General features: G+C 42.5%; 1 protein-coding gene across 1 annotated transcript in view; it reads right to left on the bottom strand.

Annotated features, from left to right (window-relative positions):
• Nucleotides 1-22,813, bottom strand: part of LOC115389974 (neural-cadherin-like) — a 292,942-nt gene that overhangs the window by 108,905 nt on the left and 161,224 nt on the right. Inside the window, exon 27 of the mRNA XM_030093594.1 lies at nucleotides 7,702-7,916. Coding sequence (XP_029949454.1) covers nucleotides 7,702-7,916 — 215 coding nt within the window. The remainder of the gene's footprint in view (nucleotides 1-7,701; nucleotides 7,917-22,813) is intronic.

Genomic DNA, 22,813 nt, shown 5'->3' on the forward strand with positions numbered 1-22,813 from the left:
CACACACACACACACACACACACACACACACACACATATCCACAGGTAAGACAGAGACACATATAAAACTGTTAAAAGTGAAACAGAGCAGGAACAGGAAGAACTGGAACAGCCTGGTTCTGGAACGAGAGCCCGTTGACACCAAAATGTTAAAGGTGCATTAAGGAGTTTTACAACCTTAAAAATACTTATTTTCCACCATAAATATGTTGCACATTTTTAATGATGTGTACAATGTGCCCTGACATATTCATTGCAAGTACCTCTAACAGCACTAAATTGTCACTTGAAAGTCACAGTGCCGGTCCGGCACCAGCATTTTTTGGGGAGAATTTGAAAGGAATGACGTAATGCGCGCTCCGGCTGGTTAGGTTTCATTTTGTCCGCCATTACTCCGCCAGATGCTTAGTGAGCAACAACTGAGCAGGAGCTTCCAGAAAGTAAGAACAGACTGGCTTCTAGCACTGCCACAGCTCCACACAGACTCCACCAGGTAGAAGAAACTTAAATCTTACTTGAGCGCTTCTAAACGAGCGAAGACGGAGTCCCCCTCTTCCGTGCACGCGAGCCACAGGGACGAGTTTTTCACTAAGCTGCATTACGCCCAAGGCCTGCAGGGGGCGCTGTTTTGCATAAAACGTGCAAACTCCTCAACGCACCTTTAAATAAAGTGACAACTGATAACCTTTGTTGTGCTTTGGTCCGTTTACACGACACGGCGCTCATAGCCACTGAAAAGGTAACTTCTTGAAAATGGCTCCGGAGGTGGAAAATGCTCCATCACTACAACACGGAAAAGAGAGAATCTAACTTTTTGAAAAGGCTTCAAGGTTAAAGGTTAGTATAGCTGACGATCAGTGGAATAACAGTTGAACTTGCTGGTCTGTCCATATGAATGTTGCGGTTCTCCCATCGTTAATGTCTAGTGTTTTATGTTCTCATACACCTATACACCTCGTTTCAGCGTTTGTGTTGTTTTTGAGTAAATGCATCATTTTTTTTAAGCCAAAATTTTTTAAATGAAAACACTAAAACAACGTGTTTTTACTTGAAGCCTTATCATTTAAACAGGGCCTGAAAAACCATGACAGAAGCCGTGTGCTTTCTTTCTTTGTTTTTTTTTAATTTTGGATGGAAGCTGTAACTTACTCATTGTTTTGAAGACACATTCTGGAGCTTCAGAGCAACAATAATGAGTCTGAATTTCTCTCCAACTATTTTGGAGCTCAAGCTGCGATGCTAATTAAATAAAACTAGGAAAAGAACGGAAACATTCACAGCAAATGTTGCAGCCTGCAGTCTGTATGATGATCGTTTTATGAGGTAGCGGTTCAAAGAAATCACTTTTCCTAGTTTACACAAAGCTGGCTGCTTTACACAGGTTTGCAGAGAGGTTCATTTGCTGTGATTCAGTTGTTATCAACCTCAATAAAACAGAGTGAAACTACGCTGTGATGCTAATGCTGATGGAACACAATTCAGCCGAGATAATCTGACGGCATCTTTCACTGGCACAGAGCGAGACTTTTCATCACCGAGCTCTGCGGTGCAATAACAGACTCGCCATACAGTAAAGCAGCATTATTAAGCCTCCGGCACATTCTTGGCCTGCCGATGGATTTGTTACATGCAGCAGGTCAACCTTGAAACAAGTTAATTACAGCTCTAAATATGTACAGCCTGACTCTAATTACACACTGTGCAGTGACTCCACTAACGACTCAACAAACCTAATCCTAACTCTTTAGGAGCCAGTAATGTTCGCATGCGTGCGCGCTCACACACACACACACACACACACACACACACACTAGTCTGCTCTAACAAAACCTGTGACACCTAGATAAACTGGAGAAATAATTCAGGATTTAAACTGCAAATCTACTCATAACACAGGCGCACACACACACACACACACACACATGCACGCACGCACGCACGCGTACGTGTGCGTGTCTGTGTGGACACACAGCACATCTCTCTCTCCGGCAGACCTCACCTCCCACACATATTACTTTGGCAGTGATGGAACAACAGCCTCCCTCCCAGGAGAGAAGACCAGTGCACAGGAGGAAAAAAACGGAGAGATATCAGTCTCTCAGATTAAAACACTAAATATACCGAGAGGTTTCATCCTCTTTCCATCTGTCAACTATCCCTGCCCACCAACCCTCTATTCAACAAACTTTGTCTTCAGAAGTTCGAGCTCATCGCCGCAGCGATCCTTTTGCCGTCGGAACAACATGAGACTCTTATTTTCAGATCCTGCCACTTCCTGTTTAACAGGCATGTGCCAGTGTGGGTCTTCACGTGGATTTCTTGCTCTGATGGAGACACAAATGTGTTTACTGTCGGAGATTGTGGGGATGTGTCATCTGTTCAGGGACTAAAATACAGTCATCCGAGGGAAACGGTGACAGTCCTGACGACACCGGGCTGCGGGAAGCCGTTGGACTCGTTACACAGGAAGGCACAAGAAAACAGATGTATGAATCAGCAGCAGTTTGTGTTCAAATCCGCAACACATGCAGAAGTGTTTCATAAAAAAAAAAAAAAAAAAGTGAAGTGTAAATACCTGGATCTGGAGCTACACCAGGGGTGTCAAACATCAGGCCCATGGGCCAAAACCAGCCTGCATGACGCTCCAATCTGGCACAACTAACAAAATTATAAAACATTCAATGAAAACAACACTAAGAGTAGCAAGCACGATGACCTGATGCTGCAATGAAAACTGGCTCCCTGGTTGATAAGCTATCTTCAAAGGCATGCTGTCAGGGGAGGTTTGGAAAAAGACGCAGAGGGAAACAGCTAAAGGAGGAGTGTTTGGCACATTTCCTTTTACTTTACAGCAGAAAGTATCATTAAAATTGGCTTTATGTTGAGATTGTGTATGTGATTTTGTGCAATTTGTGACAATATTGACATTTTTATCATGTAGCGATACTGTTTGACATAACAAAGACAAGTTTAATGTTAAAGGTGCTTATGACAATAATTTACTGGTTTCTCACATTCTGCACTTGCACATTATTCTATAAACTGTATAGAATATAGATGTCAGGATTAAAGTTTGAGCCACATTTGAAACACAGTACAACAGCTTTGAGAATGATCTGCAAAAATGTGCTCAACATTTTCGAAAGTTCTCTATTAAATCCATTCACAGTGGATTTGAGGCTGTAGCGTTGGATAAATGTTGGTTACTGTGCAGCAGATGAAATGAGACGGTCACTGCAGAATTGTAATGCCACAGCAAATTAATCCACACAGCGGACTGAACCTGAACTTAATTAGTTTCAGTAATTTTCCATCCAGCCTGTTGGCGCAGGTATGTGAAGCAGCTCAAACAGGACCGATGTTACTTAAGGAGTCACACGCCATCACATCACTGAAGTCCATCTCCCGCGACTTTAAAGGTACGTTAACACCTGAGAGCAATTCTGTTACGAGAGAAAACCGTCCACTTAACATGACATGAGTTTTCGTTTTTCAATAGAGCGATCTCTGTTTCTGAACGCATGAATGGGGCTCTCGACAGTTCATATCTGTTTCTTCCTTCTGTGGCTGTAAAACTTACCCAAACATCTCCATGTGAAAATGTTGAGCACTTGAGCTTGATGCGCATATTCTTGCTTTTTTGTTTCTCTGGAGCTACATTGTGTGCCTCTTCTGCCATTTAATTCCACACAATTCTTTTTTTTTTTTAAACAGCAGAAGACAAAATACTGGAGGAAGCCAACAGTATTGCTAACAGCTAGAGGACTACTGATGTCAGCACAGAAGTCATACTGCGTCTCGCTAGCTTACGGTCGGGTGAGTTGACAGAGTTTATAGTGTAAAGAAGAGAAACATAAAAATGTGTTTGTGCCAGTTCTGTCTGTAAGCCATGATTGTTTTTTTTCTCGGTGTCACAAAAGCTCCCTGAGCTTCTATTTACTTTGTGTGTGCAGGCCCAGCTGGAGCCTGCTCCGTCTGGTTAGAGGAAAAGTCACGGCAGACTGAACCTGCTCCACTTCTCTTTATCCTCTGACCTAAAATCTTTCTGTTCTTCGCTTCACCTCGTAATGACCACAAACGACCCTTCTGAATGTCCACCTCAAGCAAAGCAAACTCTGCTCGATGTAAAAGATGTAGCACTCAGTCCCGAGTATTGCTGACGTGTAATCGGGGACATCTGAAATAATACCAGAGGGCCAGAGATACATGTGATTTATGTTCTGTCGGTGCTCATAGCTCCAAGACTGAGAGGCTACAGTGGAAGGATCCATGGTTCCTTTGTGTTGAGCCTCTTTATCTGCCATCACACACAGGCAGGCTGAGTCCTGGGGCTGTGGGAGGAGGGGAAGGCTTTGTCAGAACTTCTCTTCATTATTGAAGACAACTCCTGCCTTCCACCCAGTGTTGTGGTTAGCCAGAGGAGGGCCATCGGTCAGGGACGGAGAATGACTAAGCGCTGCTCTGAACACCACAGTCAGGTCCTTTACTTCCTGTGGCCATCCACACACACGGTTTCTCCCCAGTGAGCTCAACTCGAAGACGTCCACTCCCGCTTTTCTGCACATCACTTCACAACAGCTCACATCTTGTTAATTCAATTCTTCCTGGGAAGAAACACACAAAACAGCAGTGCTGATTGCTGTGAGAGAAGCGTCATTCAGGGACAGCGGCATTTAATTCCCATTATGTTATCTAGCCTTTAAAAAACAGCCATGTCCAAAAAACACACAATAACACATATCTACAAAACAGAATGAAAAACAACCTCTAAAAACTCAAATATAATATATCCATATCTATTCCACAGGTAATCTTTACACACTGTGCATACTCAAACACACACACACACACACACACACACACACACACACACACACACACACACACACACACACACACACACACACACACACACACACACACACACAGGCCTGCTCTTACTAAACCTGTTTGAACATGTTTGAAAAGAGGCAGGATGAAGTAAAACTCATTAAATTCTTCTCCTTCTCCAATAATCAACAATGTTTGAAATATATTTTCTTAATTCTGCTAAAAAAAACAATCAAACGATTTAAAAATAAAACCTTTCAGAAAAAAATTAGAAAAAAAAACCCACTGCAGCACCACTCAAGATGAAATTGGGGTGTATGAAGCTGAACTAAAATGTTTTAGACACCCCTGGTTTAGGGTCAGTTAGTTATGTAGGAAACACTCATTTGGACTGTCAAATTTACCCTCTTAAATTTGGAGATTTACATCTTTAAAATAATTGGCTCTAAATTAAATTACCACTTGAAATATAATCAGACTTATTGTTTTTATTGTAAAAGTTTCTACTTTATTCCTATGTGTGCATGTTGGTGTGGGCGGACGTCTCTACAATTGTTTGGTTTCAGTGTAAAGTTTCAGCAAATCAGAGAGATCAGAACGGTCGACGGTCTTCTTTGAGAGGGTTCGATGTTGGTGACTACTGGTTCTTCTTGAACACATTCTTTTCTGGAAAAACCAACAAGGGGAGCACTTTTTATATCAATTGAAATTGAGGAGAGAAAATGCACTGGGTCCCAGATTGCTCTGATTTTGGACTTTATCCGTTATTTGCAACCTTAAGTCCTGGTCCTGGTCTTGGTCCTAGTCTTGGTCCTGGGACGCTGTGGTCTTGGTCTAGTCTTGATCCTGGGATGCTCTGGTCTTGGTCCTAGTCTTGGTCCTGGGATGCTCTGGTCTTGGTCTAGTCTTGGTCCTGGGATGCTCTGGTCTTGGTCTGGTCTTGGTTCTGGGATGCTCTGGTCTTGGTCTGGTCTTGGTCCTGGGATGCTCTGGTCTTGGTCTGGTCTTGGTTCTGGGATGCTCTGGTCTTGGTCTGGTCTTGGTTCTGGGATGCTCTGGTCTTGGTCTAGTCTTGGTCCTGGGATGCTCTGGTCTTGGTCTGGTCTTGGTCCTGGGATGCTCTGGTCTTGGTCTGGTCTTGGTCCTGGGATGCTCTGGTCTTGGTCTGGTCTTGGTTCTGGGATGCTCTGGTCTTGGTCTTGACTCAGTCTCGCCTGATCTTGACTACAACACGATCACTTCTGAACAAAATAATTTACTGCTGATGTTTACTCTCTCCATGAACAAACCAATTTTCACTTTAAGTGTGAGAACATCTGTGTATTACTGAGTTCATTATAAATCCACTGAACAAAAATATAAACACTTTGGTTTTTGCTCCCATTGTTCATGAGCTGAAGATCAAAGAGTTTTTCTACAGACACAAACAGCCTTTTTCTTTCAAGTATTGTTGGAAAAAGTGTCTAATTGTGTGATCGTACTTCTCCTTTGCCCAGATAATCCCTCCCCCTCACAGGATGCTATTAGACAGCAGTATTATTTCACAGGCGTATCTTAGGTTGACCACAATGAAAGGACATTAAAATGTGCAGTTTAAACAAACACCACAATGCCACACACGTCTCAACGTTTGAGGGCGTGTGCAAGTAGCATCCTGACTGTAGGAATGCTGAACCGGATCTGTCGCCTGTGAATTGAGTGTTCACTTCTTTACCATAAGCCGGCCTCACAACTGCAGACTACAGGTGGCCACAGCGGCTCAGGACCTCCACATCCAGCATCTTTACCTCCAACATGGTCTGGCAGTCACCTGGGCAGCCGCTGCAACAATCGCTTTGCAGAACCAAAACATTTCTGCACAAACTTTCAAAAAGCGCCTCAGGGAAGCTCATCTACATGCTCGTCTTTCTCATCGGGGTCTCCACCTGACTGCAGGTTTTTTTTTTTTGGTCATAACCAACGTGATCAGACAAACGGTCACATTTTCGGGCATCAGGAGTTTTCGTCAAAGACTTCTCACGGTTTTCACCGTGCTGGGCAGTGGGGTTATGGTGTGGGAGGTCTGTTTACCTTTTTGAAAGGCAAACAACAGATTGAAACAGTCACACAGTCATTTTTCTCTTCACTATGGCTTCAGCACCACGGACAGCTCCACAGCCAAATCACATGTTTTTTTCAGTTACATTTAAAGAAAGCAAGGAAGAATCCAACTTCAGGTTTTGGACATTAAGTCTGGGAAGGTTCAGGTGTTTTTAAATCCTGATGCTGATTGACTGCAGACTATAGAGTACGCTACAACAAATACATTTAATAGCTACAAACCACAAGCTGACCTGTGTTGTGGCACATGTGGTAAAAGCTACTAAAAAAAAAAATGTATGATTAGAACATTTAAGTTACAATGAAAAGCTAATCGAGCATCAAAGTGGTTGTAATAATTGTGGGGCAGCAAAATTATGCAATTTACAAAATAGCAATTCAATGCTTTTTAAATTCAACATTGAAAATTGCACAGAAAATGTTATTAATCAAGATCAAGTGTGGCAAATAAGAAAAGTTTAACCAATACCAATCACTAATCATCCATCCAGCCACCTGTCCTGAAACCAATCCAAAGTAATTATGGACTCATCACAAATTGCATAAAATACGATGAAGACTAAAAAAAAAAAAAAACACTGTCAATCGGTGAGTTTTTGAGGTTGTATTACTAACGTGTGAAGGAAAGTTTTTACTCTTCCAAACGTGACTGAGGTGCTGGCTAATCTTAATCTTTTTGCCTCATATTCTGTTATTATCTCCACTTCCCCCCTCGGGGATGGATGAAGTGTTGGGCTCGAGATCTGGGATGAGGCTTGCCGTGTTCCTTACCCAGAGCCATGAAGTCCTCATGGTCCCAGGCCTGCAGCTGGGCCAGCGGCCCGCTGTACAGCAGCAGTCCGTCGGCCACGTCTGTGATGAACTCCAGCGACACGTGGCTCTCGAAGCAGGGCATCATGGGAGGAAACCAGGCATAGCCGTTGCCTTGGAAACTGTGCTTGTTCTGCTGGCATTCAGGCCCCTCGAACTGAGCCGGGCACTGGCACCTGGGGAGAGAGGGGAAAACCAGAATTACAGCCGTTAATGTTGGGGAGGGTCTGGGGAGGGTTAGGGCTTAAAAACAGACCCCAGCTTTCCACAAACCACTTTCTGGATTTAGCTCGTTCATCACTGGCGTTTGCAGTGTGTGCCTCTGACAGCGCTCCCCTTCGGCTACCCGTCTCTCACTCCGTATGCTTCACGGATGCAGATGTTCTCATTAGTGGTGAAACCACAGGGAGAATCACCACATCACTAGGAAACTCCTCTCTCTCTGTATTTCCAGGCATTCCGGCGCTCATTTGTACCACTGCTTCCTGCAACAATTTCACCTCTCACCCCCCTCTCCTCAGCTGCGTTTCATGATCCGGTTTATGAATTTATGATTCTCAATCCTTTTTCTTCGCTCGAGCACCTTCCCACAATGTGTGACCTTTTCTGTCCGTGTGAAGCATTTATCTCTGAAATGTGAGGTGAAAAAAAAAAGTGACTAAATCAATGAATTTCTGTCTTGTGTTATGGGAAAAAGAAGCAGAATAAATCCACAGATTGGTAAAATACAGTGACACTTTCCTAAGCTCCACTCACCATGCAAAACACAATATGGTATTCTGAGAGTGTGTTGTTTTAAATTTGTCACCCTTCCTTCCTGAAGAGTCGTGGATGAATCAGTGCGGATGCTTTCAACTCAATCCACATGTTGGGGGCAATTATGACATATAGAGATTGCACACACAGACACAGGCTTGTGGGTGAGAACGAGGTATTTCTCCGGGGGAATTCTTCAGTCCCTAATAAGTGAGTTTTTCATTGGTTTGTGTTATTCACACTTCAACTGCATCTTGAGATATTTTCAGATTTTCAGCCTCGTGGAACCGACAAAGCCACGAAAAGATGTTACAAACACACACACACACACACACACACACACACACACACACACACACACACACACAGCACAAAAAGCATTGGTGTTCAGCAGACAGCTCATTTCTCATCTAAATGTTCCTTCTTTCTCCAGCTCATTTTCCTGCCTGTGCTCCCGTCCAGGATTGAAAGACACACACACACACACACACACACACACACACACACACACACACACACAGTCAGGAATCATACATCTCACGTATATCACCACGTCTGAGCAAATAAAGGCGGGATATGTCGCTGGAGTACGGCTTGAATCGCACAAACACGCTCACAAACCGGCATGTTGGAGGAATGCTAATGCACCGTGTAACAAAGGAATGCAGATCGAGCTCCACAATGGTACGATGCCACTGCGCGTGTTTCTGAAATGTGCCGTCCATCACACCCAGCCAACTCACTGCGGAGGGCTCAAGCAGTTTGCTCCGTTTGTGACGTTACCAGGTTTGCTTTCTTGATGTTCAGTAATGTCTGCTGGGTTTGGTTTGGGCTCAACGCTGAACATCCAGCTTTGACTCTCCATTATGAACAGCAGAAAGTTTCTACCTCTCAGCCTGGTTCTTCAAAACAAGTCCATCTCTACATGTACATACATCTGTATATACAGTACATAGTGATAATTTTGCAACAAACTGTACAGCCCCATCATCACAGTACTGATATATTTTATGTGTGATCCAACAGTCTGCAGAAAGCCAAAGGTAGAGCTCATAAATCACAGCTGTAGGTTTTTGATCTGCGTGGTATTGATGCACGTGGCTCCCAGCGCTACATTATGTAACTACTTATTCAATTAGTGAAGCGTAATGAGTGATTACTCCATTAATTCCTCAAGTACTGCGTGGTTTGAATGCGGGAGCGCGGTAATGGTGTGATGTACCAAGCACTTGTGGCACAGATGAGAGCCAGTAATGGAAACCATCATCAGGCTTTAGAAATTCAGCCAAAGCAAAAACATTCACAAAAGTGATTTTTTTTTTCAGTATATTTTTAGATAAATGATTTTAATCATCAATGATACAGGTGGAAAACGAAACGAGATTGATTTTGAATAATAGCCCATCATTTGTATAGCCGCTTAGAGGCAGCGGGGAAACCTGAACATTTGTATTTCCATTTCGGGCACCATAATTCTCCCAGCTCGAAACAATTGGAAGCATAGTTTTAGTCACAATTGCGAAGCCCCGCAATCCTCTTAAGGCGGCTTTTGTTTTGCTCTTTCCTTGTCAGCGGGGGAATTGTGTTTGTTAGCGTCGGGCTGGGTGCCGTAATCCCGCCCGGTCCCCAAATCTCATTATTAATCCCAGTGCCTCCATTATCTGCATGCTCTTCCCTCAATCTTGCAGGGTAATCTGTTTGTGTGTGTCGGGCCGGGGTCATATCTGAAAGCCTCTGGAGCAGAAAACTATCCTGCAGCAATTCTATCTTTTATTAACTCTTATCTTATCGCTGTTTGTTATTTCTCTCCCCCTTCACACTCCTGTTGCTGCAGTTTTTCCACTTTCGGCAATGATTTTTCGTCTCGTCAGTTTCTTTCATCTTTCCTCTACGTTTTTTTCCCCCCATTCTTTTTGCTCCCGTCCCTTTTTCCGTCGTCTTTCCTGGTTTTTTCTGCCTGTTCGAATCTTTTCACAAGCTCATTTATCTGCTATTATCAATAACTCTTTTCCTTTTCCTGACATTCCTCGCCGTGTCTGTTCTCCTCCTCTGATCCTGCAGAATCACACAGCAGATGTTCGCGGGCGCTCGGCTACTGTAACGTGATTGAAAATGTGACAATCACACACCGCGTGTGTGTGTCTGTAGGATGACAACTTTTTTTTTTTTTGTCTGCTTTGCCTTGTTCTCTGCCTGCCGACTATTTGGCTGCTGCTTCACAAAGAAACATTTCCAGACACTTCCAGCCTGGCTTACATCCAATTTTTTAATAAAAAGAAGATGTGGCACGTGACGTTTCCAAGACTGCAGTGAATCACCCCCAGTCTTCACTTATGTAACTGTACAAAATGAAACTCCAATTTCTGACTGTAAATCATGATAACAGTTACTTTCAGGTCTTTTTTTTTAATATAACAGAACCACATTGTCTGTTAAATGGGCTCTATACGAATAAAATTGGATTCTTTTGAATTGCCGGTACGGTCAGGCTTCCTCTGTACATTGGTTTCTAATGTAGCATTTTGGATTTTTCCCCATCAGGAACAGGTCAGATTCAACCAAAGCCTGCTATGCTTTCACTCTATACCACACAGCAATGAGGAAGTTTGCCTCTTTAGCTAAAAACAGATCATCTGCAGGATCTGTGACAGTGGAACTTGGGAGTTTGTGGTCTGATTGTTACCTGTTGCTCCCTGTTTCTGTCCGATCCTTAACTCTCCTCCACTCCCAGAACCCAACTGGAGCAACAGAGTGTCTCCTCCTCTGGGTCTGGTTCAACACGTATTCCTTCTGTTAAAAGTGAGTTTTTCTTTTCCACCACCTCTTATACTTGCTCAGGTGGAACTGTTGGTTTTTCTCTGTCAACGTGTCTTTGAATGACTGTGTTGACGTGAAAGAAATAAAACCGAACAGGAAATGAAATAAATTTTACAGAGGAAATCAATGTTTTTTCCTAGCATTGCCTTACATGACTACACTTGACAACTCATTCCACATATTTTCTTCATGTTTCTCTACACACCTTTTGCTGGTTGTTGGTGCTAATTATTATATGTCAAGCACGGTAACACAACACAACTAATTTAATGTTTTCTATGCACTTGCAGATATACTGCAGTCAGTCAAGCTGATAAATGGCACTTGGTTTGTTTTTCCTAATTTCCTATCAAAACAGACTTGCTCTTTTGTCGAGGGACTAAATACTGTTTGAAAGAAAAACTTCATGTTTGTTATTTCTCCCTCTTTTTTCTAGTCATGGTGCTAATGATTAGCTCTAAGCACCAATGAATAACAGCTAACTTCTTGTTTCTTGTGCTTCTGTAGATTTATTTCATGTGAGTTGCTGCCTCAGACATTTTACTATTACAACACTGGCAGACAACACTGCATCGCGGTTACTTTGATTTCACACACTGTCACATTTACATCTTATGTATGAAGGTTGTGAGCCGCTTCCACATCTTCAGCTAAATGATTATCTTTGAGTGTTAACGGTGAGTCGCTTGTCAGCTTTAATCATGTGGGTTTAAAGATTTTTCACTGAAGTGCGTGTGAATGTGTGGAAACCTTTTCAGTTAATGAGTCTACAGCCAAGTAAAGGTAAAGTTTTGTTAATCAGCAGCTGAATATTCTCTCATTGGCAGCATAGCGCTCTCACAGTGTGCGCTGTGGCTTTCAAGTTCTCCCGTCACACTTGTTCCGAATCAAGCTGGACGGAGCCAGACTTCGCAACGAGCCCTCAGACCCGTCTTTTCAGTGAAGACAGAGAAACTTTCCCCCCTTCGGCAGACGAATGTGAGCACGGCCTTCCAGTTTTCAGCCCGGCACATCCATCATTCTGCACAGCGAAGCTTAAAATTTCCACTGCAGACCAAACACGGTCCGGAGAGGAGGGGGAGTTAAGCACTTTTGTTGTCAAGACGCGAAACACGGCACATTTCACTTCCACAAAACAGTTTCAGAACTCAGAATATGACAAATGTGCTTCATTATCAAGGAGACGGTTTCTATTGTTCCAAAACAATTATTAAGAGCTCCACTGAAGAATCTCCTGTAAAGCTGTATTAAGAAACAAAGTTGTGATAATTGCTTTTGAGGTTAATGAGACAATTAGTTGTGGTTCCTGCAGACAGACAACCTCCACAGTAACGGGGGTCCAGCAGATGAGCGGATTTTATCACTGAAGAAAGAAACGCTCAGAGGTGGTCAGACAGACTGTCCTGAAGATCGATCCAACATTCAACGACTGACGGCAATGAGGTGTGCAGCAGGACTCAGCTCACCTTTAGAGGCAGATTTTGAGGGTAAAACTGAACAAAAAACTTTGCGAGTTATTAAAAGACAAAGTTATTAAAAGACAAAGATCTAAAGAAAAGTGCAAAGTTTGAAAGGCAAAGTGGAAGTAACACACTGAAGATATTCACTTTACTGTATTTAACTTGTGATCTGACAATATTTTCATTTTTGAATTAGCTTTAATGCAACTTGATATTTTTTATCCAAATAATTTTTAATTGAAATATATTCCTGCCTTTTAGTAGCAGAAAACTTTATCCTTTTAACAGAAATAATTTCTAATTTGTAGGTACATTAAGGCACAAAATAAACCACCATTGTGTAATTTCTGCACTTTGTTGTTTTGCTGACAAACACATTAAACCAAAGGTCTGCAATCGACAATAAAATGTGAATAAGAAGTTAAAAAATACTTTAGAAAATTGAATTAGATATAATCAGTTCCTAGTCTAGTCAATATTACTTTAGCTGAACCAGGCACACTGTACAAACATTTCAAGACACAGCAGAGCTGGAACGGTTGAAATCACATTGATTTTATTCTCTGTCACACTTCTGGGACTCCTGGCTGCTTCTGAACAGTGCGCCCAGTTATCAGAACTGTCTTAACATGCAAAGTGATACAACCTTGTTTGCAGATGAGATTGGCAGCGAGAGTGAGAGCAGCGCAGAGACGTGTCCATCGCTCTGATAACTGTGCGCTTTGTGTGTCTGTGTTTGGAGCATGAGAGTAATCCAGGGATTATGTCTGACGTGGATCCAGCCAGTCATGGCCGCCGGGGTCCGGCAGTGAGACACATTACAGCCAGCCGCACTCAAATCCTGCCCTTTTCATTCACTGCTTCTAATTAAATGAAGCTGAAGGGGAAAATTAACTTCTACAAGTCGCAGCAGGAAAGCTTAGTGGACACGTGTGTGTAGAGGCTTTATGTTCATCTGGTGTCACATATGTTCTGACAAAACGTGTGTGTGTGTGTGTGTGTGTGTGTGTGTGTGTGTGTGTGTGTGGTTGTGCCTAAAAACACCTGTAATAGCATCTGCTCTGGCTTTGTTCTTTGTGATGTTTGAATTCAGACTAGTTCAACATGATGTGAACACCAGCTTTACAGATGGTTCTTTTTGCACAAAGGAAACACATTATTCCTAATGAGAGTTTCATGAAATCCAAAATGCAGAAACATGTTTTACTATCACGAGATTATCAGACACATTTTACTTAAGGGTTTGCATTCAGTCCAGTTGTATCTTGAGTGTCTCAGACCAGTAAAATGGAGCCACAAAAACCTTTACATGTAAAATTTAAGAAAATGATGGTAGAAAATGACTCCAACCTCAACATCGAGTCAATTTTGATGAAACGTTTTGCAGTGAAATACAATGAAGAAAAGTTCAAGTTCAAGAAAAGTTTCCCTGCAGCTGCTGCATTATGGGTATTTTTATAAACTCCCCCTGGCTGCGTGCCTTTAAGGCTAATGCTAGTTAGCTAGCTTTCACGACAACATCACTGATATCGCAGCTGTGGTCTCAGTATTATGTTGTGTCCACTACTCCAAATATTTGTTAGAAAAATAAATACACAAACAAACAAATAAATAAATAAATAAATCTATGTTTTCTTCAACATTTGAGCAACTTGGTTGGTGGTTTGGCCAGATTGGAGCCATTTGCAGGCTGGTATTGGCCCACGGGCCTTATGTCTGACATCCATGCACCATCATGTCTTAGTAAGTTACTGTACAGGTACATCTAAAACTAGTCTTTTATAAAGTTGAACAGATGCGTCATTTTGTTAGAAAGTAAAGCTAAAATTCAGGAGATGATTTCCGTCCTGTGTAATCAGAGTGTGAGCAGTGGAATTATTCAGGCTCTGCCCACACACACCTGATGCAGTCGTCATTGTCCAGCTCACTCGAAGAGACTGCCAGTCGTAACTTTCAAGGTTTAATTTGTACGTAGAGATGAGGTGAAAATTAACAGACTTTAATGAATACAGACTCACATTCCAACACAACAATAACAACTCCTAACCAAGGTCATCACGTCTTACTTTTCCTCTTTTCATCCAAGCAGGTTTTTACAACATACCCAAGACTTGCTTTGAGGGTTTTCTTTTGTCCTCATCATAAACGTCATCTGGTGCTGGATGAGGTGTCTTTCATCAGCTGGTGTTACTGGTGTGAGAGCGTCCTGTCTCATCTGACAGATGATCACACCCCCTGCTGTGCGTCCACTCCGGCAGGAAGCTGCTCCAGATGTGGGACAGCAGGTAGGCTCTCTGGTTCCTGCTCATTGGCCTCGCTTCCTTATTTCACTGGATTCATAATCCTGTAGCAGTCCTCTTCAGGGCGGATGGCTCAATAACCGCCTCAGTAACACCAGCTGATAAAAGGATACATCATACACCACCGCCTGATGACGCTTTTGACAAATAACATGTCAAAGGTATGCTTTAATAACCTACACGACTGAAAAAAAAAAAAGCACAATACTGTTGAGTAAAGAAAAAGCAAAATGATTAATTGAACTGCCATGCAAGGTGTTCGCACACTATTGGGTGCAAAATGGACAAATGAACCTGGTGAGATGGGGATCGAACAGCCCAACTTGAAATTGGAAAAAGACTTGCTCGACCTCTCGAAGCAATGCTTCTGACTGTAGTTTATGAATGCCTTCAACTAAAATAGTGATGGACTGGAGCCTTATGCAGGGAGCCTTAAAAGGTGCACAAGATGGATAACTGCATTGATTGATTAACCTCATGGTTACATTCTGGTCTCATTCCCTGTATGAGGAGTAGTACTGGACTGCTATCAGGGTCAGAATGCAGAGGAGCACACAGCACAGTTGCTGTGGTTGCTATTGGAAGACACACTGCCGCAGTTATTTCCTAGGAAAACAGGTGGTGCCACAGCTTCGTTTTTGTTTTGTTTTTTTGGATGCTGAACAATAAGCTCAAAAAGCTCACCAGCTATACTGACCAAGTCTACCTACGTGTCATGTAAACCCAACAAGCATCCATGGATGGACTTCAAACAAGCTGAAAGACCAAACAGTGACACTGTCCAAGTATCAATTAGGATTTGAGAACAGCAGCAACCAAGAAGTGATTTATTGTTTGACACAGAACATGCTACACCTTGAAGGAGACGGACTGCAACCCCAGAGAACCACGGGAGACATCACTGCTGTGAGTCTGTAGGACTGTTTTCTTTCTCCTGTAATGTCTGTAAAGTCAGGAACATGTTGACTCAGATAAATTAATCCGTACATTTCTTACCTCCAGGGTAGACTATTGCATTTCTGTACTAGCAGGGTGTCCCAACAGCTGATTAGGAAGTCTTGATTGATTAAAAATGCTGCAGTGGGAGTACTATGATACTCTTATAACAGCAACTAACAGGAGAGATCACATCACTCCAATATTAGCTTCTCTTTGGTTTCTTGTTAAATAGAATTTGAAATGTTTTTACTTATAAAGTTACTACTAATTACGCTCAATCTGTTACTCCCATATTATCCAGCAGAACACTTTGTTCTCAGAGTGGTGTTTACTGGAGGTTCCTCAGTCCTCTAAAAGCAGAGCAGGAGGCAGAGCTTTCAGCTATCAGGCTCCTGTCATGTGGAACCAGCTCCCAGGTGTTGTAAGGGACGCTGACACAGTCTCTGCTTTGGAGGCTCGGCTCAAGACTTCTTTATTTAGTAAAGCTCACAGTAAGAGCTGCTTCAGGACACTCTGGACCTTTCTCTAGTGAAGCTGCTGTAGGTTTAAATACTGGAAGTCTTTTACTGCACTGAGCTTCTTCCCTTCTCACTCTCCTCCTATGGCTGTTGTGATTGTGTTGGGTAGGTTTTTGTTGTTGTTTTTTCCTCTCGTCCCATCAGGTTAGTGTAGTTTAAACTGACTAGCACAGTTCTCCTGCCAGTAAATTCATAGCCGGTTATTTTCTTTAGCTCTTACATGACAGACGGACAACACTTCACAGAGGAGGAAGCTCTGGTTTACTCCTAAACAAGTGTGAGAATTGGCTGTTAATTTCGTCATAACATTCAAAGCGTGCACGGGGGTTGAGACAGTGATAAAAGCAGAGGCCCACACACTGGTGTTGTATTTAATTGGTTGCAAAGAGCCCTTCACTTCCACCATTAAAGATCCGAGCCCGAGGATACGTGGAGCATCAGGCTGAATTACGTAAAGTTTAAACAGGGTCAACGTGTCTCGTCTGCCATGAGAAGCACCGGAGAGCGGATTTCATCATCGCTGTTTGTAGCTGAAACGATTTGTTGAGACGCTCTCACCCCACTTTTTGGCCTTGTTTATGGAGGGATGTATGGTAATGAGGACGCTCTCCTTTAGCTCACTTGTTTGCTGGGTTTTGGAAACAAGAACTGGCAGTATGTGACAGCTAACAAGCTGGCTCTTTCATCTGGGAGGAGGTTGTGATGGGTGTGTTTCTATTTATAATACTAAGAAACACAAAAGCAGCCACGAGCTGTATTTTGAGTTCGACAATGCTAACAGACTTGAAGAAACTCCATGTCTGTTGGTCTGTGAAAAGGCCGGGCAGTGAAGTCAAGTCTGGACGTTCAGACCTTAATGTCTCACAGTGTAAAGCTGCAAGTTCTCAACCCAAAAACTGCAACATCTGGCTCTGAATACAAAGCAATTTATGATGAATTTGGGGAAAAAAAGCATTCAGAGTGACAAGAAAAAAAAATAAAAAAATTTTCTTGAACACTTTATAAATGACAATAACATCATTTCTAATGTCCACAGAGCTGCCTTGTAGATCATGCTCAATGTTTCCTCATGCATATTCACTTTGCATGTGTTTTGTGGGTGATCAGCAATACCAAAAAGATTTAGCAAAAAATAAAAAACAAACAAAAAAACAAAACAAAAGAAAAAAAAAACACAAGTGTGGGAATTGAACCAGTGAACTCTTGATCCCATCACTGTGACAGCTGTGCTTACACTCGTGACTGAGGTGATCTGCAACTCTCTTTCAAACAGATTCAATCATAAATGAAGCAAATATTTTTCAACACTTCAAGCTACAAATTGCGCATAAAAAATACTTTGAGACTTCTGTTTTGTTTGATCACAGACACATCTTTGAAATCTTTGAAATGTGAATATAAATGCAGTTAAAAGTTAATTATCATAAAAGTTATGTTATTCATCCAAACAATATATAACCACATTTGGTTGAGGACTGTTTACAAAAAACTACTTACAAGATTTAATAAATTATGTATTATTTTTATTTATTTATTTTTTAAATTTTAGAAATGCTTAATTCAAAATTAAACAAAACACTGGCTTCGGTTTCAAACTAATCTCACAAATTTGATTGTGTGAGAAGAAAGAGGAAGGTGCAACGAAGTCAGACCACATTTAAGTTAAACTGATTACCCTTTAAAGCTCGTGTCCGGAGTTTTGAAAGAATGAGAGCTTTTTTTTAGTCCAACCTCTCGAGGTTCCGCCCTCCCTCTGCTGTCATGAGCGACCAAGCCACGCCCCTGTAATTGTGCACGTGCATTATCTGTCGGGTGAAAATGAGAGCCTCCGAGTCCTGCAGCATCCTCCATGTTGAGCTGTTTACGGTGGATGTTCAGCAGACAGTGGATATATCCGAGGTAAGCGGGGCGGCTGCTGCGGCGCTAACTCACCTCTACCTGGGCGAGCGGCCGTGCTCTCTGGCTGCTCCACACGTTGATTGACAGCATGACACAGCAGAAGCTCAAAATCTATTGGCTGACGCTGACCGGCGCTTCTTCGGATAACATGGGGGTCTATGAGACGAAGGCGGAGCTCATACATAAATTTTTATATTGCTTTATGCTAATATTATATTGTAGAATCAAACCAGACTGACACATTTAAGCTCTGTTGAAAAATGATACGTACGTTGGAAACGAACGGAAACTCCGGACACGAGCTTTAAGGGTTTTTTTTAACAATTTTCTCATAAACTATAAAGGGAAATGTGTCTTCAGCCTGCGTCTCATCCTGCCATAAACTAAAGTTTTTGTCTCCTCCAGAGACACTGGCACAAGTCACAGTTTCCTTGTCACATGACTTCCTGTCTGGTGCCACTTGTCAGTCTCGCTCAGGTCGTCTTCATTTCCACGTAGCTTCTGTCATGTGAAATCCGATGTGCATAATTAGAACCTGTGTAATTGGTGTGAAATTAAAACTTTTAATTGCAGAACTTGTTTGACAAACCGAGCAACAAACTGCAAGTTGGATGTGACTTTTGGGGTCTTGAAGTGCTAAAAACAGTATTTTAGTATCTTGAGCAAACGTTCTTCTGCTGACATTGTAACTTTTCAAAAACTATAAGGCCACACTTCCATCCAACAATGTAGCTGCCATTTTTAAGATGAGCACATGGGACGGGTGTACACTGAACTGTAAACCTGTATTTCTGAATTTCGCACATCACAACATAAAAAGCTTGAAGATAAAGAAGGAGTCAGTAAAGTCATAAGTCACAGATTCAAGAGTGGTTGAAGTTTTAAAAAAGTGGAGTCAAATGCTCTATCACCAGCCGGCACAAAATAACTTTTCAGGCACTCAGAGCCCACTTGGGTCCACTCTAATTACTATTCAAAATATTGATGCTCACAGCTCAGGCCCACTTTGGCTAGATTGGGTTCACAGTCTTGACCGAGCAGCAGGGAGGCGAGTGGACTGGTGAAGACCTCTTCATTACATCTTAACTGACCCATATGCTCACTTCACTGGAACTTTTTGAAGATTCTTTTCATGGAATATCAGTTATAGAATTGCTTGCTTTGGTAAAAATATATGACCCCACTAAGCAACATTTCCAGTTGTACTTATCTTGGCATGGCTTTGTTTCCTTTGATTTAAAAAATACATAAATAAATAAATAAATAAACTAACCAAAAAAAAGAAGGATGTTAAATTATACCTCAAACAGAGTGTCTGCTCATGTTTGCTCACAGACGTGGGTGCATTTCTAAACACTGAAATGGAAACAGCGCTTTGCATGTCAACATCCACCAGCTGATTATGGGTTATCCTTTGACTACACATACCGTTGGCAGCTTTAATTACAACATGACTCACAGTGACTGTTCATAATGGAGCTAAAAGTCTTCAGAAAGACAGCTCATGAGAAGAAAGTGATTGGACAAGTTCAAAAGTTTGAGGGGGCTGTGCCTTAGTATTTGTGGCTACATCGCAGTTTGATTTCCATCGGATTCATGTGTCTGCTGCATTATAGCACATACACACTCATCAGCCATGACACTGAACATTTACAAATGAGGAGAAAAACCTCAACCTCGTTAAGGCAGAAAAATTGACAAGTTTCTAGATTTGAAGAGGTTTCTTGACTGGTTCAGATCGTCTACAGACCTGAGCAGGGCCAACCCAAACTAGATAATGCATTTAGGGAGCATAAAGCTGGCCTGTTTGGTCTCATCCCACAGATAAGGTGTAACTGCTACAGCTGTTACTGGTACTTCTGAGTGAAAGGTGTCAGTATAAACGCTGCTGCAAGTGCGTTGACGAGTTAGGGTGTCCTTCCTGACTACTGTCCTCTCCTGCAAGAAGCAACGATGGGCAGCAAGCCTCTCGACTGTGGAGCAATGGAGGAAATATGCCAGGTCTGATAAATCACATCTGTATTCATAATGCATGGACGCTCGGGTCCAAGTGCAAGGCTCACCGGGGGATTTCAGGGCAGCATATGGACGACAAGAAGCAAACCTGCTGTGCTGCGTCCATGTGGATGTGCCTTTGACACCAACCACCTACCGAAGCATTGCTACAGGCTTTCTACACTCTTAAGGAGACAGTGGTCACCAGTGGCTTGTTTGATGATTAATTTAATCATAATGAGGTTAGAGTCTTCCTGGTGCCACCTGGCAAGATTTGCTGCTAACATCTCAATACAAGATACCACAGCTAAGAGGTCTGATAATCTAGAAGAATGATGTTAAACATATGACCTGTGGGCTAAAACTGGCCCCCAAGAGGCTCCAGTTTGGTTTGTGGTAGACACAACATATCCCTGAGGCCAAACCTGTGACATTTTAATCAGGTGTGTATCCTCTGCACCACTACAAAGACAAGCCTTATAGTTTAAATTGACCACTCAAGATGAAACTGGGCTGTTTGTGGACCCTGAACTAAAATGTGTTTGACACTCCGGGCACAGACAGACCAGGGCTCTCGGTGTTTGCAAAAATTCGACCTAGACAACACTAGGCAGGTGGACATGAAGCGATGGCTAATTGGTGTACATCACTCCTTTAATTTCCTTCTGGCTGTCTCTATTATAATTTCCCCAGTGGTTTCTCACCTAATGGACTTTCATTCTCTATGTTGCAAATGAGAGAAATGTGAGGGTAATACTGATGATCATTGCTACTTGAATTTCAAGGCGGACAGGATGAAGCAGTTCCCAATTTCCTGACATAAAGCCACATGACATAACCCACATTTTGTGTTGCTCAGAGAGTCTGGAGGCCAGTTCCAAGAAAGCTGCAGCTGTGGGACTTCTTCCTGTCAGGCGCAAGCAGAAACCTCGCATCGCAAGATGTTTAGTGATCTTGATGCCCACGAAAGAGCATTCAAACCTCAGGACATGCCTGCTCACTGTGTGCTCTCCTTTCAGTGGCAAAATGAAATGCTTGGGATGTCACTGCAGCCGTAATGCCCCCCCCCCAGAGCGTGACCCTCAATAGAAGCTGTGAGAATATCTACACCGTGGAGAGGCCTTCAAGCACACTTGTGCATTAGCCATACAATCAAGTGTTTAACGCCCTGAGATTATTCGTTGTTGAACGACTCTCGACAGCTCCATGTCCTTCTGAGTGAGAAACAGATTGTGAGGAGAAGAACTACATGAAAGTACAGATTGTTCAGAACTGCAGTGCAGTGATTTGTATGTGAGAAATAAAATATGTTCTCAGGATACTTTCCTTTTTTTCTATCACTTTGTGCACGTCTAGTTAGGTTAACTGACTACTTTGCAGAGATTTCCTCTGGACCTTAATAGAGACACACACACACACACACACACACACACACACACACACACACACTCGATCTGAATAGAAGCATCCATCATAATCGAGGCAAAAAAAATTGCCTCAAGTATGCTTTGTAATCAAACTACTCGATTTCCTCAGGTAATCGCTGCTCCAGACTGACGGCAGTTCCTGTGTGACAGCTCATCTGAGGATATGATTATGCGACACTTCAGGTGAGAATGCGGCGTTTTCCTTTCGGAAAAGTTTCATGTTTGCACGGCGACATTTTGAAAATGATGTCTGTTGACACAAAACTGCAGACTTGCTGGAGATGATGTAATCTTCATGCCAGGCCACAGGTTGGCGCTGTTGGTTATTTTTGGTGCTAATTATGCCATAGCAGCATTTTCACAGGAGGAGCACAAGTGTTTTCAAAAACTTGTGTCTTCAGTGGCTCAAAATACCGCTGTTGTGTAAAAAGGTCCCCAAAATGCAAACGGAAGTGTTGGGTTTTTTTCCTGTTTGTGTGAAACAAACAGAGTGTGTGTGACAGCTCGCCTGAGACTCGGTGTGGGTGGGTGAGGTTGAAGCCATTTTCACCCTGATTTATTTCCGCCATCTCTCTGAGAATAAACGGTCCATTCTGATGGCGAGCTGCTGCGATGGTCAACAAGAAGTTCAAGACCTATTGACGTAAGAGGATGAGGTTTACGGCTCAGCCTTTAAAACAACTGCCCTGCAGGTGTTGTTACACTGCCGACTGCCATTCTTCACCACTCCCATGTCCTCACTTACCTCCCTTTTAACATTTCCTCCTTTAAATAAATCATGACAGCCAGGGTTTCGACCTGCTCTCCTGAACTGCTGATTCATTTCTATTCTCTCTGAGGGATCCTTTAATGAGACCTACGTATGTAAACATCACAGCTTTGCTCAAAATGTGTGTGATTTCTCTTTTTAATTCCTTCATATATGTTCTGTCGTGGTTATCAAGAGATGTAATAGCTTAATT

The sequence above is a fragment of the Salarias fasciatus genome, chromosome 1, assembly GCF_902148845.1.
Source record: "Salarias fasciatus chromosome 1, fSalaFa1.1, whole genome shotgun sequence".
In the NCBI taxonomy this organism is placed as follows: Eukaryota; Metazoa; Chordata; class Actinopteri; order Blenniiformes; family Blenniidae; genus Salarias; species Salarias fasciatus.